This window comes from Lingula anatina, chromosome 2 (assembly GCF_051362555.1).
Source record: "Lingula anatina isolate TDL-2025a chromosome 2, LinAna3.0, whole genome shotgun sequence".
Lineage (NCBI taxonomy): Eukaryota > Metazoa > Brachiopoda > Lingulata > Lingulida > Lingulidae > Lingula > Lingula anatina.
Genome location: NC_141768.1, coordinates 6605325 through 6622727, shown reverse-complemented (window position 1 = coordinate 6622727; position 17403 = coordinate 6605325). Strand labels below are relative to the sequence as shown.

Below are 17403 nucleotides of genomic sequence, written 5' to 3'. Positions count from 1 at the left end.
CATTCAAAACACTGCATCACATTATGTCAAACATTTGGAGCTGTTTACTCATTACTTACAATCAGTATTTTAAAATTATTTGTAACTCTGGAAACAACAGATTTAATGCTTTTCGTCGGAACCTTCTGGTGAAAGCAAGCCCAGGAAACGGTCTGCTAGTCAAACTAACAAGAGTTTGACAGCTGGGTCGTTTTTTCTCAGTAGAGGTCTACAAAGTTTGTTGTGCGTTCCCATGGCAACAGAAGTAAATTTTTGTAATATTCAATTACGAACATTTTGAGCTTGGTTTCTGCGCACATTGGCCTCTCCGGTCGTGGACCGCGGCACGTTCATTATACAAATACCCTTGACAAATACCAGAAACCACAGACTCGATCATTGCTACACAGTCTTGCGCCAAAGGAGGACACGCTTCAAAAATGGCCAACAGAAGAGACGCATGGATTTGTCTATTAGCCGTGGGGATATGTTCTTGTCTTGCAGTTGGTAAGTAGGCTGTTATGACAAATGTATGTGATAAACTTTCGCGCCTCTCCTTTGGACTTACTCGTAATTAGAAATTAAAAGTAACTCAATCTCGCACACATGGCGTTCATAGCAACCGAGTCTGCCACAAATTTACAAAGAGCCTCTTAACGAGATAAATTTGTATTAAATCATATATTGATTATAGCTTTGAAAATGAGCTCGTCGGTCAAATAATTTTCAATGCCTTTAGACGGCATTTAAATGTTTCAAATAATATATTGAAATTCTTTCTTTGAGGGTAGACGGAGCATTTCCTGTATCAAAAACATAGTATATGTTTCATAAAACAATTTTAAGACCATAGTTTAATAACAAAGGGACTCGCGGTTACTTTTTCCAAGGGAGTAAATTCATTTTTACTTGACTAAATAATTTAAGAAGAAAAACCGAATGACGATAAAAAGAATGGAAGGAACAAAAGCTGTAATGTGATTTCCAGAAGTATCGCTAACGATTTAATGAGAGTGAGCTTGGCGCAAAGGAATCCGTGGACTTGGAACTCCCAGCATCACATAAGTTCACGCTTTGGTCGAAATAAACACTTGCGAAATGTAAAACAGTGAAAGGATTTCGGGATTAGATGTTGTGTCTGGGGATTTTTTGCTTTTTATCTCTCTTCAAATTTTATCTGAACGATTGCTCAGGACGCTCATTTCTTGCCCAAATTGAGTCATTTGACTTCGGCAATTTTACGCCAAACACATTAGCGTTCTTTGAACGCAATTTGTCTAAATAATAATGCTTTAATTTCATTCACATCTGGAAAACAATTCTGCTGCACAATTCGTTTTCTCGATACAAGACATTTAACTCGGCTGTGTACACATTTGTGGCTAGTATTTTTCTCCATCCACAGTTTACTTTGGGGCGCGATGGTGATGGCGATGGGCAGTTATTCCTGTCCTCGAAAGCTGTGTGAATAAACTATTGTAATATCTAGTAGCTATTTCAAGAACAATTTTCAGAGTACTGAACTTTTAACTATATGAGTTTTTTCTTGAGTGTTAACAGTTATGTCTAGAAAAATATACAATCTGAATTAACTGGTCTTATTTGATTTTTAAAATTTCAAGATAATATGTTAATTTTTTTTGTGGCTAATATCCTGTACACGTACTTTGTTGTAGTAACATAAATATCAAACTTTGTAGTGATTGCTCATAAACTTTTTGGTGATTGTTGTTTTGTGATTTGGTCTACTCATGCTAGTAATGAATTTACAGGCGTTTGTACCACTTCTATTATAGTTTATTCAAAAACATAGAATGCTATTTTTAGTATTTAATATTTTAAAATATTATGTTCGATAGTGATATTTTAGATGTTTAGGAAGTCACCTAAAATGAGGTCAAATCCCTATACCTGAAAAAAATGTGGCCAAATACGTATTTGCCCTAGCTTACTTATGAATATGCGTGCTCTATGCTGTTACGGTCAATGGAATTTACAAACGTGAAGGTAATTCTGAGAAGAAAAAAAAAATGAATGACGCAATGTTTTCCAGACATTTTGTCAAGCGTGGATCGACCTGGATTGCGGACACCAACAGTCAAGGTTTGTTTCACTCGACAGCAGCGTATCGCCTTCTCAGGAGGGTGCAGTCGTCCCTTATTAGATTAGTGGGTAAAGTGCCCTGATTATTTCATATATTGCTGAGTTCACGTCAAATTGAGTTAAGGTTTTTATACTTCATTCATTCATTTATTTTTGATATTACCTTATTTCTTAAACTTACTCGCTTGAAGATCATTCACTCGTGCGAGGCATAGCATTTACCGTGAATCGTTTTCTTTTCTCATCACTGTTCATACATGTATTATGACAACGTGAACGTGACTTTTATCACGTTGGCTATTTTATAGGGAACGTAAGATGCGCTCCCTTTCCTATTTCTTTCCATTTATGTCCATGTACATATATTATTGCCCATCATTGTTTTCTTACATATAAGGAAAAGGCATAAAAACAAGATGTAACAGATGTTCTTATAATTAGTACCTGGGCAGGATAAAGTTGCATCAAATATCAATTATGGTAATGGTGCGTAGCCACTTTCGTATACATACAAGAATAAAAAAAATCAACGTTTATGACAAGCAAACCGAGGCCAACTTGCGCATTAGTAATAGTTGTGGACTTCTGACCACACGTTGTTTTAACATTGCTGTCACTTCGCCAACTCCCCTTGAGACCAAGGTTGACCGAAGGGTCACCCGTGTTATGGCAACGGAGACGCGCATGATTCGTTTCACATGGTAACTGATCACAGAATCGAATACAAGATGGGATCGGGTTGCGATTTATGCCTTGTTGTTTGCACTTAGGACTCGTTATGTAACTGAACACAAGCGTAAAACTCTTCCGTCTCCCCGAAAAAAGCATGTTATCGCTTTAAGAAGTGGTTTTTAAAGTGAAAATCCGTCGTGGGACTTTCTAGGGGGTAAAGTGGGGACATTATTGATGGGTTAGGGTTTCTTTGGTATACTGCTTGTTGTTCCACGAAAAACTCTTGTATTTAGGGCGGGATAATTAACGCTTTCCCTCACATCTTATATATTATTTTTTTGAAGTAAAATAAAGATGACAAATGCACATACAAAATATTTGTAAGATATCTTAGATATAATCACTTACACCTCTACATATCATTTGTACGTTTAAAATGTTCGAAAATGGCAAAAAGAAAAACAAATTGAAACGATAAATGATTCTTTTATCCATTTTTGCATAATTTCAAAGTAACCACTAACCCAGTGCTTCTAACTATATGCTTTGGAAGGAAGGGAAGGGTTGCCATTAAAGAAAAACCTCCTCCCTCCCCCCCCCCAAAAAAAAAAAAAAAAAAATCAGGGGGAGGTTGCCCCCCCCCCCCCCAAACGCCCTTGCAGCCCACGGCCCTGAAAACAGGTCACACTTAATGTATCAGATAGGGAAAGCAAACCCGAAAACGCCAGCTACTAAAATCGTTGCACAGCTTAATAACGACATCTTTTTTTATACAGATTTTCCTGACAACAAGGGCAAGAAATTTGTCGTCTTATTTCAAGACAACGATCCTTCTACCGAACCCGTGGAACTGTTCCTGACCACTACGGAAAAAGTGGTTGAGGCAAAAGTCAGCGCCCCACTTCTCGCAGAAAGAGGCTCCCGCCCTCACGTCGAACCAAAGACGGTACGTATACAATAACTACCGATTGTTGATTTAACAGTTTGTAGTTATGAAGATTTAGACGCATTGACCCCAAAGGAACTTCTTTACAGAATTCGGTGCAAAGTTTGTAACACATTTCCAGGTGTCAAATCTCTGGTATTTACCGACCATTATTCTGTCGAATTCCAAACTCCAAAATGGTTTAATGGTGACGATTGGTACATGTAAAAACATTTCATGTCTCTCTTTCTCTTGTTCATTCGTTCTCTTATTATTTTATTATTTACTCTCCGCCTCTCCGTGCAGATAGGGCGTTAGTAATGTCAAATTAAATTCATCATATTAAAAAACAAAATAATATCTATTTTCTCAGGTAAAGGTGACCAGAGGAGAGATCACTTCCGTGACACTGAACAATCGACTGCGCCTCAAGGGAACCAAGAAGGAAAACAAGGGCATTCTGATCGAGGCTACGGGTGAAGTAATCGTGTACGGAGCCAACAGAGGGTCGTTCAGCACAGACGCTTTCCTCTGCCTCCCAGTTGATATTTTAGGGACACAGTATTACGCGCCATCTTGGCCCAAGAAAGATCGATATATTGGGCCGCAAATAGGTAACGATCTGATGGCTGTTTTATTTTTTAAATCAATACAGATACAGAGTTACAAATTCCACAATGCGGCAATCCCTATACATTTCTATTATTTTTGTAAGCCCTGCATAAGTTTCAATGTTGACTAATAGACAACCCGCCATGGCCCACAGGTTATTTCAGGTAAAACATATGATTTTCTGGGCAGACAAATTGGCTTTTATCATTTCATTGGATTTGTTTAATTGTATTTTTCATACTAGAACAGGCCAACCTACTAAGCTTACTAACAACAGCAAGATAATGAGCTTATAAAATATACTGACTTTCAGTGAAAAAAAAAACAAAAACAAAAACAAAACGTTTCCTTCATTTGGACACATTTCCAGTGAATTAATTTTTCAGGTGTGGTTGCCGTTGAAGACGGGACGCGTGTCACCTTTACCTTCCCCAATGATAACAGAAACATCAGCGTTTCGTATGACGGTAGAACCTATGTTGACGGTAGCACATTGCAGGTGTCATTGGATAAATACGAGACCTTCCACGTCCAAAACGAGGCCGATCTCACCGGCACGAAGATCATCTCCACCAAACCAATTGCCGTCACGTCTGGAAACAAGCGAACCAAGGTTGGATTCCTGACAAGCTCGGATCATTTGGTGGAGATGATCCCCCCTGTCAGCACTTGGGGAAAGAAGTTTGTGACCGTACCTATCGCTAAGAGGAAAGTCGGAGACATTTTCCGCATAATTGGTAAGTTTCAAAGGAAAGGAAAAGGTGCATGCATATGTTTGAGTTCAAAAATAATGTAACACATTAACACCTTTTATATTATGATTGATATTTATATTCACTGATATACAAATATATATTAGCATCGTCAACGATATATACTGTATATTGGTCCTTTTTCAGCGACATGCTTCAAAAAAAAAAATGGCTGATTAACCATGGGGTTGTGATAATTTATATCATTTTAACATAGATGACGGTTTCTTACTCATATTGGATGTGCGTGTGTATTTATATTTATGCATTTTGAATTTTGCAGCTAGCAAACAAAACACTGTCATTTCTGTCCGGGGCACCGTCAACACAACTGTCCACAATTATACAGTCGACCAGGGCCAGTATCTAGATCTCGATGTAGCGTCTGATGAATTTTTGTACATCCACAGTAGCAACGCCATTTTGATCAATCAGCTCTGCAAGACTGGTAATAATTATTTATTTTATCACGCTCCGTTACGAATTTTAGGTACATTTTCTAAGTTTTATCTTCTGTATAAAAGAGTTTAAGAGAAAAATAGTGAAAGAGAGAGAGTAAAAAAATTAAGTGATGTTAATTTATTTTAGCGTACAGTGACAACACCGATCCTTTCATGATGTACCTACCGCCAGTGGAACAGTTCTCCGGAGCCTATACATTTGCCACCGTAAAAAGCTCCTACATATCATACAAAAACTTCGTCAACATTGTCATCAAAACTACAGAAATAAAGGGCCTTGTCCTTGACGGTTCTCCCATCAAGGAGGACGCGTTTGTCGGTAACTGGACTGTTATCGCCGGAACTGAGTACTCTGGAAACACCATTGCAGTCAGCCGTGGCACCCACAGCCTTTACCACGAGTCCCCAATAGTATCGTTCGCCGCTTTCTTGTACGGGATGACAAACCAAGAGTCCTACGGCTATCCAGCCGGCACCCGTCTGGCTTCCATTGGGGACAGTTGTATAAAGAGCAAAAGCCCCGACTACGCTGACGGTAAGGACAATGATTGCGACGGGCGGATCGACGAAGAAATTCCAAACGGTGTTGATGACGATGGCGATGGGATTATAGACGAAGATCTTGCCTATGGTTCGGGAGAAAAGTGGGTACCCGGAAATAATGACAACACAGATTTTGACATCAAATTCGCTGCACGGAAGCAAGAGGAGGAGCGAAAGACTGTGACCATTGCGCTAGGTACCAGTATTCCCGCCGTGGCGCTAATCGCCCTTGGTATTCTTCTCTACCTGTTGTACAGAAAGAAGAGAGGGAATAATCAACAGCAAGCCTTGGTGCCGGAGTCAGGAGGTCCTCCCGGGAATCCCCCTGCTGCTGAAGCCTGGTAAATCAGAGGACGAGTGAACTCAATAGAACAAAAGACGTGACAACCTTCTAAGTTTTTTTACAGTTAACGAAAACGTTCAAATTTATCAAAGCCGCTTCTTTGAAACTGACCAGACTGATTTTCTATGATGTCGATTTAGTATGAATTTACATTCCATCCAAAGGCGGTTCAAATAAACATATCACCAATTATTTATGCGACAATCGGAATACTGCGGGTGAGGTTATGTATTCATTAATATTTTGTCTATCACAGTAAATTCTTAAACACCGATTTCAATGTATTTATGAAACATTTCAGACAGAGAGCTTGAATACCTATATCAGAATAACTAAAATTGCTTATTTTTTATTTTTTATCAACAAAAAACAAATAACCAAAAGGGAAAAAATCAAATACCTGCTTCCAGATTAATTATAATGTATATAGCGAATTAGCGTTATCAATATTATAAACTTTTTTTATTTAAGAGCTCCTTCATTGGTTGCACAAACACAAAATGTGTCTAAACTCGAGGTGAGGTACCTTTTTGTGATCTCTAGTAAAGAGTACTATTTTAGATAGAAAATATTTAAAAATTGTAGAAATTGTGACAGCAAACTTACATTTAATAGATTAAGCACTAACAGAATATTAGAGATGACATTTATTGTTTCACGTATTATAGTATAGCAGTATTTAGGTTTTAAAATTGTAAAGTGGCATTGCAAAAGTCAGGTTGGTCAAATGGGCAACGCATCGTGATATGCGTATAGAAAACGAGCGGGAGAACCCAAATAGACTTATTAGAAAACAGTAAATAGACCGACCGCGTCAGTATCTACGTATAAAGCAGTTGGAGTTATGTCAGACGTAACTTTAATATGTAATTGGGCGAAAATATACGCATTCCCCACGGGGTGACAGAAATGACAGGCAGCGACTGTTATCTGAGGTTATTAAGGCCCGGAAATTCCATGGTGCCCTATGACATTTCTTACTTTTGATTTACAAGCTAAAAGTTAAGGAACGACGGGCAATTTAGCAAATGCATTTTTAAGGTAAAGGTATAGATGGAATTATAATAACTTGTATATAAATGGATCCAGATCTCGGTAGTAGACGGATGATCAGTGTGGCACTTAAATTAAGAGTCGATTCTTTCGACCAACAGACTTTTTAAAGTATTTTTATATCAAACACCGAAAATACATTTAGACCATACGTGACACATTTACACGGAAAATTCTGTATAATTTTTTCACCAAGCAGCAGTTATCGTTGATTTCAATAGCTTGTGAATGTAGGTATAGTATAAGATCGTTTGGTGCTCTCGTAATTAAAATTGAACTCAACGAAAAGAAAACAAGAAGTATTGATTATGGGACCATTTATTGTTAAATGAATTTGACTTCATCGATATTTATATGTGCCACTGTATTTTCATAAATACTTCACTTGATAATTGAACATCCTCTTTTAGCTGATATTAATTAATACGAGTTTTTAATTGGTCAAATTTTGTTTTGATATGAAAATGATAATCATATATTTCAATGCTGTACATACTAGTAGTTCAATTTAACCAACTTTGCTTGTTTGTTTAAATGTTTAATTTTGATCTCATTTTCTGATATTAGTTTTTGAGTGTTTGATATAACTTCAAGATTTTGTTGTATTAAGGAGCAACTTTTTCTCTTTTCGTGCTATTTTCATAATCAAACTTACAGGTCGTCCTCGTCAAACTTTTTTCAATTTAGACCTCATAAACCACACAAGAATCTCATGTCAAAATTTAACTTTTGGTAAAAACATCTATACAAATTGTGGTTGGCAATTATACCTAAAAGGAGTAAGCGTTGCTTCCTCAATGCAACAGTGTATATCATATCACATTTTGTGCACACATTTTAGCTATGTAAACTGCACCTGTTTTAAATTGTTTTCTAGTCTTTCTTTTAATATTTCCACCTGCACTTAAAACGATAATAGATTTCAGTAGTACTCTATTGCTTTATGATGTGATACATATGCAGATTAAAAAAATAAATACCGAAGTAGGTCTAGTGTTTAGCTACGATTGTTTGTGCGTTATATTTCAAATGATTCCTAGTGGATTTGAAACAACCCGTTTCTATAACTTAACATAGTTCAGAATGCGCGGAATACGAAGTCGGATAAAACTTAAAGTTAATAAATTTAATCAATTCTCTTGCAAAATATCAAGAAAGTGGAATAATAACACATTAAAAGGCTCACTAGATGTCACAATTTAGCACCTGTGCCGTATTTTATGTGCACATTTGGGACGAAGAAAGCCAAGATATGTAGTTACTCCGTGCAGATTTTATTTTTAGTGTAATTGTTGTCTTTGCAAACGATGAAAAACAAAATATCAAGACTCAACTACCATTCAACTACCGTTCAACCCCCATAGTTCAGACGAAGCTGAAAACTTACATGAAGCACCCAATGTTTTTGGTACAAAAGAACTTAACTCAGAGTTTTAACCCTATCAACAACTAAAGAAAGAAGTGGGATGTTTTGAAATATGACGCGTCCATTGGTGGTGTTTTAAGGTATGATTATATCGAGCTTCTCATATATATGTTTGTACTAGAGGTATAATTTGAAATATATAAAATTCATGTCCATTCCTTTTGGACAACTTTTTAAAAATGTTTACAAAAGATGATGCAATATTGCTGAATTCCAAATCGTCAATTCGCACTTTTTGTTTAGCCTAGTGACGCAAGAAAAATGTCTTTAACATGTAAATGAACTCCAGGTGGTATTATTTTCACGGGAAAGTCTGTTTGTTTTTTGGTTTCCATGGTAATGCAGACGATAAAGAAACCGTTACCGAGGAGAACGTTCAAATAGCTCTTAGTGAGCCGTAAACTAAGAATTCTGTCGTCAATTTTTCAATTTCAGGGTGTGCCCTCTTGCCTTGTGTCAAATGCAATTTAATCTATTATTATGGCTTTCTCAACCAAGCACATTCATAGGCACATTCACTGGATGAAAAAAAATTTACGCGAAATCTAGTTAAACTTACCTATGTAAAATCACTTTCTTTTAACCTTATCCATATGAGAGAAATATTTTACAGCACGCTGACGCATGGGGGTCAGTTTTCGATATCTCTGACCACGGTGTTAATAGGATCTAGGCATGGGAACCCAGTCTCAGACCCCATTCCGATACCTCGATCGATCTAGCGGGATCGGTCCATCTCCGAGGGGATTCTCGCTAAATTGCACTCAGATTAAGTGGCTTAGATGTCTGGCGAGCCTACTGAAACTGCTAAACGATAGTTATTTACCCCCTATCAGCTTCAGTAGGCGTGCCAGACATCTACGCCGCTTTAGTTGAGTGCAATTTAGCGAGAATCTCCTCGGGGATGAACCGATCCTGCTAGATCGATCGAGGTATGAGAATGGGGTCCTAGATTTTACTGAGCAGAAACAGTACCTCGAAGGTAAACTCGCCACAGCCGGGAGAAAAGGTCCAACATGTGCCGCGCCTTGGGTCATTTCTGTTAATGAGAAAGTGATAAATTGCCGAGTCTTGAATAGCTTAAAGTCATACCATAATTGTTAGACTTTTATATGCTTTTTGAAAGAAACTTTTGAATTTTCCTGCTAATTTTAACACCTTTCACTCCATGACCAAGGTGAACCACACCCAAAACCGTTGGCAGTGACTATCTATAAACCGGTTTTTGAGTTTCTAACGCTTGGAGCTGTGGACCAGTGAATTACACTCATAATGGAAGAAATAAATAAGGGATAAGATCTCGAAAAAGAGTTTATGGATCTTAATTTTTCAGTGGATTTGAAAGGGCATATTTTGGTGATTAAGTGAAAATTTCTTTATTTATTATTATTTTTTTAGGAAAACCAATATTTGTTGCAGGTCCTTATACCTATAATTTTAAGTCTAATGCGTGTTGCATGCCTTGAGCGCAGAAATGTGTCCCGAGGAAGATTACTTACGTAAATTGTGTTGCCCCTACCTGTCACATGTGACCGACCCCAAGGCCAAGTGGTCCAAAGAAAAGAAATAGCAAAGGAAAAGGAACCCCCCCCCCCCCCCCCACACACACACATACTCACTATAGATTTCTTGTTTGAGCGTCAAAATGCAAAAATAATTTTTCATAGCGATGCTAACAACTTTATTCATTCAAGATAGTTTGTCGACTTTGTCTACTGGGTATTTGCACTGATTATAACACCAACTATTACACGTGCAAGGAAGATCTGGTCTTATTCAAGAAGGCTGGTCCTCCTAAGTCGTTTTTAATGATATAGACAGATATGCATGTAGATTTATTATTGCGATTATAAAAACGAAACGGCTAAACAATTTAGCGTCCATCACTTTGACATGGTTTGACTTTGACCATTAAAGTGGACAAAGAGCATACCCTGTTAGCCAGCAGCAAAACGTGGTATTATGCATGCGTCAGGTCAATGTGAAATTAATGATGTGTAACGACAGGGACCAAACACTCGTCACCTGACATTCACACGTGCAAAATGGCGCCTTCCAGCACGGTGTCAACTTTACCAGAGCCTCGACAATTTCAGTTCAAAATTTTGGTGACCGGCGACGTGGGAGTCGGTGAGTGAAATATGACTGGGTAGAAGTTTACCTTTATGAGGGGAAGATAGTGGGGTAGTACATTCATGCTTAACGGGCGCAAAACAACTCTGTTTGTTTTTACGTAACATTCACTGAATGCAACATACCGGTAGTAAAGCTTACAAGTTCTTACTTATAACGAAAACCAAATGCGTGTGAAAATGACGAAGTCAAGGTAGGGGCATCGATGGGCGTTATACTTTAGAGTGAGAATCAAATGTTTGATGTATCCCAAAATTTATTTCACTTTTGCTGTGTAATTTCAAATGCACTTATTACGTATTTTCACTTAAATGGATAGGCACCTGTACGTTACGTTAAGCACGGGGAGTCTACCTGTTGCTTAATGCGTGCGCTTTAAAGAAAAAGGTAAACACTGCACATTGTTATTGACCTAGGTCGACGCTTGAAGTTGTTTTGGCCTTCCAGGGCATGTTGTGTAAAGATAGCAGTGGCATGTCAAAGAATTGCTGCATGTATAAAATAGCTATATGTTTGGACTGTTTTTATATGATGACAAAGATTATTCATATCCTGAAAACAACTTTTTTCTGTTATATAAGGGCTTTGATATAAACTATTTGGGTAAAGTGACTAGTGTGCATACTGGTATGTTCTTCATTATCATCATATTGCAAAAATAATAAAGTCATTATTGTTGTTAGTATTTTAATACTTAAAAGTAATGATCTCTTGGACTCTTTGTTAAAACTTATGATTTTTATACATTGATCTGTATATTATTTTATATGCTACCTATAAATTTTGAAATCTCATTGCATGCGATTTTGCCATTTTTGTCTTGTTTTGAATATTTAGGCAAAACCTCAATAGTCAAGCGGTATATGGATGGTAAGCAAAATAATTTATCATAATTTATGAAATTAAATTTTTTGAAACTCTTTGTATGGTATCTATATGAAAGATTCACATCAGGCAATTTGAAACAATTTTAGTCCTGCAGGGGGACAACCAAAGATTTTCTGAAATGGAAACGGTTGGAGAGAGAAAGATAAGGCCATATACTTTAGAAAAAAATAATAAAGAAGCAGATTGTGAACACACATGTATATATCTTTTCTTTTTATTTTCATTTCTTTTTTTTGGGGGGGGGGGGTATGATCCTTACCTTTTAGTCTACCACTGTTCTTTATCTGATTTCATACCCTATTTAATGTGATCCACCTATGGTGATTATAGTTTTAGGTTTATTCATATCAAATAATCTTTAATGCATACTTTAAGATGATTATAATATTTTCAACATATAATAATTTTTTTTGCTGCTTTATGTTTTTACGGTGCCATATCTTTTTCAGACCGCTATTATTTTGCATAAATCAATTTGTACTAAATTTTACATACATAAAAGTACATGTACATAATATCAGCTAAATAAAAAAGTACCAGTTCACACTGAATCATGTTTTTACAATATAAATATGCAATACATGTATGTGCGGACTATAAATCTTAGGTCATAATGCAATTGTAAAATATAATTTCCATAATTATACTTTCAAATTATGTGGTTGTTTTTTTTTATTGTATTTCCTGGTAGGAGGCTTCAGTACAGATTACAGACTGACAATTGGAGTAGATTTTTCCCTGAAGAACATTGAGTGGAATGAGTCAACAAATGTGAATCTGCAATTATGGTAAATAGACAACTTCTTTCTATATCAACAATGCAGTTATTACTTATGGAAGAGAATTATTGAGCAAAAAGGATATCAAAATTTTTACTTCATAATTGGGGTTTAATTGCAATGTAAACAGGTGAAGGAGAAATGTCCAACATTTTTATTATCAGGTTGTAGAAAAATGTTTGGCCATTGGGAACCCTCTAAAATGTTTTTTTTTTTGCCAAACCAGAACAAACTGCGAAATGTTGATTAAAGCAATAATAACTCTTCCTTTGAGATTCAAAAGTCCGCATGAAATACATTGTAAACAACGCATGGAAATTTATTCTATTGTATTTTACCACTAAAACGGCCGTTATTGTAGTAAAACTAAAATCTGTGCTTGTCAATAGGGCTTTCGAAGCTTTCATCAAGGCATTCGTTGCTAATGACGTAATGGTGTCACGCGGATTCTCGCGTTCATTCGAGACCAAAATAACATATGGCGCCAAACGCATTAATGCGGACGCAGACGTAAGTTGCGAGTTTTTGTACAGTGCGTCGGATAACAAAAAGCCCAGAACGGCACACATTGTGGATATTAATGTATTTTTAACAAAAAGACGAATATATCTCATGAATCTTATATAGTGTTGTTGTTGTCTGCTTTTCCCGCGGTTTTAAGTAGGTCAACAGTGACTATGCGATGTCAGAGAGAGCTCCGTCAGTTAAAATCTCTTAAGAGATTTTAACAAAAAACCGTACGTTTAGGAAAAAAACCCTGGATTAACTTTGAATGTAGGAATGGGGTCGCTGACCATTGGTAAGTACGGGAAAATTGCCGTTTACTCCAGGAAAATCCAATTTTTGGCCAAAATGAAGAGTTATTATGACTTTAATTTAATTGGTCACCTTTTCATAGATATTTTTTCTTTAAGGGACATAGCAGGCCATGAACGTTTTGGCAACATGACAGCAGTGTATTACAGGCATGCGTAAGTAAACAAAAGTTGCATTTTAACTATAGACATTTTTCTCTTAGATGTTGTTAAAAAAAATAAATTATATATATATATATATATATATATATATATATATATAGTCCTTGAGAAGAAACCACATGAACAATTGAAGAAGTTGAAAATGTAAAATTATAAGCATATTTGAACAGCTTTTATTTATGCTAGGACACAAGAGACCTTGTGATCATCAAAAAATTCTGACATTTCATTTGGCCATTTCAGATCTGCTGCCATCATTGTGTTTGATCCAACAAGGCCACATACTTTTAAGTCTGTATCGAGGGTAAGAAAGAGATTCCAATAAAAAGCTTGTATCTGGGTTAATGTTACTTGTAGTAGATATAGAGTAAAACTAATGATATTTTTAGGAGCTCAAGACGGAAGTCTGTAGTTGGTATTCCAGTGTACAAACATACGGCCATTTTTTTTCATGGCTGTGCCATACCACCAGGTACGCCCACTTGTAGAGGACATGCCTGCCCTGAGCTTAAATATAGTACAAGTGCTCTGCAGACAAATATCTGCCCAAGTCTCTATTTAACAATTAGTCAATGACAATGATAATCTAATGGTAAAAATTGCATTCAACTTGTTTCCCAGTGTTGCTTACTTGCTTGACATCAAATAAATCTTATCCAACTAGATGTTCAGTTCTTACAATAGATCATACATGTATACATGTTTTTAGATTAGTAGTTAGAAACATATTATGATAATACGTGCATTTTTAAAGAATTAAAATGATTTCAAGTTCTGTCACAGGAAGCAAGTGTTTTTGGAGATATATAACACTATTGAATATGGACATAAACTGTAAAAGCCATGTGACTGAAAATGTTTTTCATATCTTCCCTCTTAAGCTGAACATGGTGGCTAGTTTAGTGCTACTGTGTAGATCCTCTGAGATAACATGATATATCACCTGGTATGCTTTATAATGCCAAAAGAAGAATTTTGTAACAATTCTGTGTGAAATAAGTGACCAATGCAGATTGTAAAGAATTGGTGTTGTATGGGCATATTTCTCTTTTGCTTATCACTCAGGTGGAAAAGGTTCTGAACAGGCCATTGTCTGTTTAGCTGATATAGGTTGTTTACTGTAGAGTAAGTGGAATTTGCTGATTCACAATATTATATACATTTTTTGAATAGTATAGGGAAGGTATTTTCTAATATTGAGGAAAATGACAGCATAACAAAAATTGTAAAGTTTGTTACATATTTTATTATTATTATTATTATTTTGGTTATTCAACTTCTCTTCACGATTGTGTTGTACAGAAGATCATCATGCTATTAAAATGTTAAACATCTCAGAAAGGTTAAATAATATAAAAAATGCAAGAATGATCCCTTCAGATGATGTAATTATGCCAAAAATTTTTGTTATAACTAATGGTTTGTGCACATGTATGCATACAAGTATAAAAGTAATGGATTATGTAATTATTGTGACATTTTTTCCTCTATAACTTAGGCTGTCACTCTGCTAGATACGTATCTCTATATATATATATATATTTTTTTTTTTTGCATTTTCAGTGGTATGAAGACTTGATATCCAAGTTTTCAGAAGATGGGATAAGATGGGAAATTCCTGTATTGCTACTAGCTAACAAAGTAAGTGGCAACCCAGAACCTAGCAAACACTTTACAGACCATCTTTATAAAGTTGAGTACTGATTATTGATATTGTGGATTTTTTTCTGCTCATCTTTGAGAATGCAAAAAGCAATAAAATTATTTTTCTGACCGTTTCATATTTACAGTGTGATCTTCCTTATGCAAAAATAGACTTTGAAGAGGTGCATGAGTTCTGTGAAGAACATGGTTTTGTTGGATGGTTCCCCACATCAGCCAAGGAGAACATTAATATAGGTACATTAAAATGTTAACTTTTTTCTGCATTAAGTGACATTCATTAAAAACAATGATAACTGTATATAGTTGTCAGGTTTGAAGCAGTGTGGCAACTTTTCCATTACACAAAGCAAGGCTTAGTTTCTAAATTGAGCACATTTTAAATTTTACTGAATAATAACCTTTTCTCAAAACTTCAACATTCCACTGGAGAACAAAAGCTGTTATTCAGGTTTTGCATTCTTTTTTAGATAGTGCCATGATGTATTTGGTTGAAAAGATTTTAAAGAATAAACTTGATGGTTGTAGTCCAGAGTCAAAACAGAGTCGTATAAACCTTGCAGAGGAAGTTGAAGAGGACACGGTGAAGAAAAAGAAATGCTGTTAAATAGTCCAGGAATACTGTATTTTAGAATTTTACCTTGTACATTAAGTTAGGTTTTCTTTTATAGTTTGGACACTCAGGATTGAGGTGTGAGGGTATTGATGAGGTGCTATTTTGTTAGATGAAGACACTTTTTAGAAGTTTTCTATTCTGACATGCAAGACAAGGTCTGACTAAGTCTACGTAATGAATTAATGTTCTTTTAATGTCCAAGCTTGAAAAACATGTTAACCATGGCATGTTTTATATCCTATTAAAAGTATTTTATTTTTCTAGTATGGATTATTACAATTATTATTGCAATTCATCCTTTTATTACAGGAACGTCTGTTTATCTTTTATGCTTCATAACATTTTTTACTACGGGCATTACCTCATGTGATACACATTTAGTTTCTTATACCGATTTTCCAAACAGCTCTTGTGGGCAAGTCATCAGAACTATCTGACATTGTGGTATTATATGTAGAGAAGTGCTTGTGACAAGAAAAAATTATAAATATTTAAGGGTTTTTTTTAAACAATGAAACAAGAAACCACAGTTACCAGGTAAAAATTAAAGGATTTACATCTTATAATGACATATTTTAATGGATTTAGTTTTTCTTTTCCCCTAGTCTGTGATCTGCCAGGTGACAAACAGACTACATATTTATAAATATGTCATTTTTTGGTTTCAAGGTTTTCTTGGTAACTCAAACCTACAAGTTTTAATACAATGTGTAGTTGAGTATTTTTCAACACATGTATAATTTGGATATTATCTGCAAAAAATGAGATTTGGCATTTCTGCACTGGTTTCCTGCCTGCGGGAGGTCATCATCATGTGGGAATAAAACATCTAAACAAATGAGTGAGATAGTTTTTTTTCTTTTGGAAAATTCAACAACTGGTTCCCAAACCTCCATCTATAGTTTTTCTTATTGACCGTTTTTTTTCTTTTGGAAAATTCAACAACTGGTTCCCAAACTGGAAAGGAATTCAAAATACCAATTTATCTTCACAGGAAAAATAAGGGACTGGTTTCAAGAAAAAAAAACTTTGTTTTGTTAAGATTTAACTCCAAACACTTATAAAAAAGGCAGTAAATGCACATGAGAGGAGTCCCAACATAAAACGATCTAATCATCTCTGGAAATTATACATTTAGGACATAAAATTAACCTCCATCTATAGTTTTTCTTATTGACCGTTTTTTTTTTCTTTTGGAAAATTCAACAACTGGTTCCCAAACTGGAAAGGAATTCAAAATACCAATTTATCTTCACGGGAAAAATAAGGGACTGGTTTCAAGAAAAAAAAAAACAACTTTGTTTTGTTAAGATTTAAAAACTTAAGCTTTGTGAATGGTTCATGCCTTCCTCGCAATGTCACTTTTGTGTAAAATGCACCTTTTGTACAACTACCCATGTAGTAATTTCATCAGAAAAAATGAAAGAATTTAAGTTGATGACTCCATTGTTTACAGTCCCCAATAAACAACTTAAGATG

The 17403-nt window shown here is 35.7% G+C and overlaps 2 protein-coding genes across 3 annotated transcripts; both read left to right on the top strand.

The window, feature by feature from the left end:
* Positions 1-257: 257 nt before the first annotated feature.
* Positions 258-8443, top strand: LOC106171768 (IgGFc-binding protein). The gene is made up of 6 exons (XM_013552235.2): positions 258-486; positions 3531-3700; positions 4053-4293; positions 4678-5028; positions 5327-5491; positions 5632-8443. Exons 1-6 carry the CDS (start codon positions 420-422, stop codon positions 6390-6392), a joined length of 1755 nt encoding a protein of 584 aa, XP_013407689.2. The 5' UTR covers positions 258-419; the 3' UTR covers positions 6393-8443.
* A 2370-nt stretch (positions 8444-10813) lies between these two features.
* On the top strand, positions 10814-16765 carry LOC106171769 (ras-related protein Rab-38). Of its 2 annotated transcripts, XM_013552236.2 has the most exons (8): positions 10814-10999; positions 11840-11872; positions 12582-12678; positions 13584-13640; positions 13890-13950; positions 15210-15287; positions 15437-15545; positions 15779-16765. In XM_013552236.2, exons 1-8 carry the CDS (start codon positions 10915-10917, stop codon positions 15913-15915), a joined length of 657 nt encoding a protein of 218 aa, XP_013407690.1. In that variant the 5' UTR covers positions 10814-10914; the 3' UTR covers positions 15916-16765. The 2 variants fall into 2 exon arrangements, with proteins under 2 accessions (XP_013407690.1, XP_013407691.1); XM_013552237.2 differs by lacking the exon at positions 11840-11872 and having other exon boundaries at positions 10853-10999.
* Positions 16766-17403: the final 638 nt, after the last annotated feature.

What these genes read in the sequence shown, in the direction of transcription:
- LOC106171768 (XM_013552235.2), top strand. Translation starts at nt 420, where the DNA reads ATGGCCAACAGAAGAGACGCATGGATTTGTCTATTAGCCGTGGGGATA. An exon ending in ATATATTGGGCCGCAAATAG is followed by an intron (nt 4,294 to 4,677) that starts GTAACGATCTGA and finishes TTAATTTTTCAG; the next exon opens with GTGTGGTTGCCGTTGAAGAC. An exon ending in CAATCAGCTCTGCAAGACTG is followed by an intron (nt 5,492 to 5,631) that starts GTAATAATTATT and finishes AATTTATTTTAG; the next exon opens with CGTACAGTGACAACACCGAT.
- LOC106171769 (XM_013552236.2), top strand. Translation starts at nt 10,915, where the DNA reads ATGGCGCCTTCCAGCACGGTGTCAACTTTACCAGAGCCTCGACAATTT. An exon ending in GACCGGCGACGTGGGAGTCG is followed by an intron (nt 11,000 to 11,839) that starts GTGAGTGAAATA and finishes TTGAATATTTAG; the next exon opens with GCAAAACCTCAATAGTCAAG. An exon ending in CTTTTAAGTCTGTATCGAGG is followed by an intron (nt 13,951 to 15,209) that starts GTAAGAAAGAGA and finishes TTGCATTTTCAG; the next exon opens with TGGTATGAAGACTTGATATC.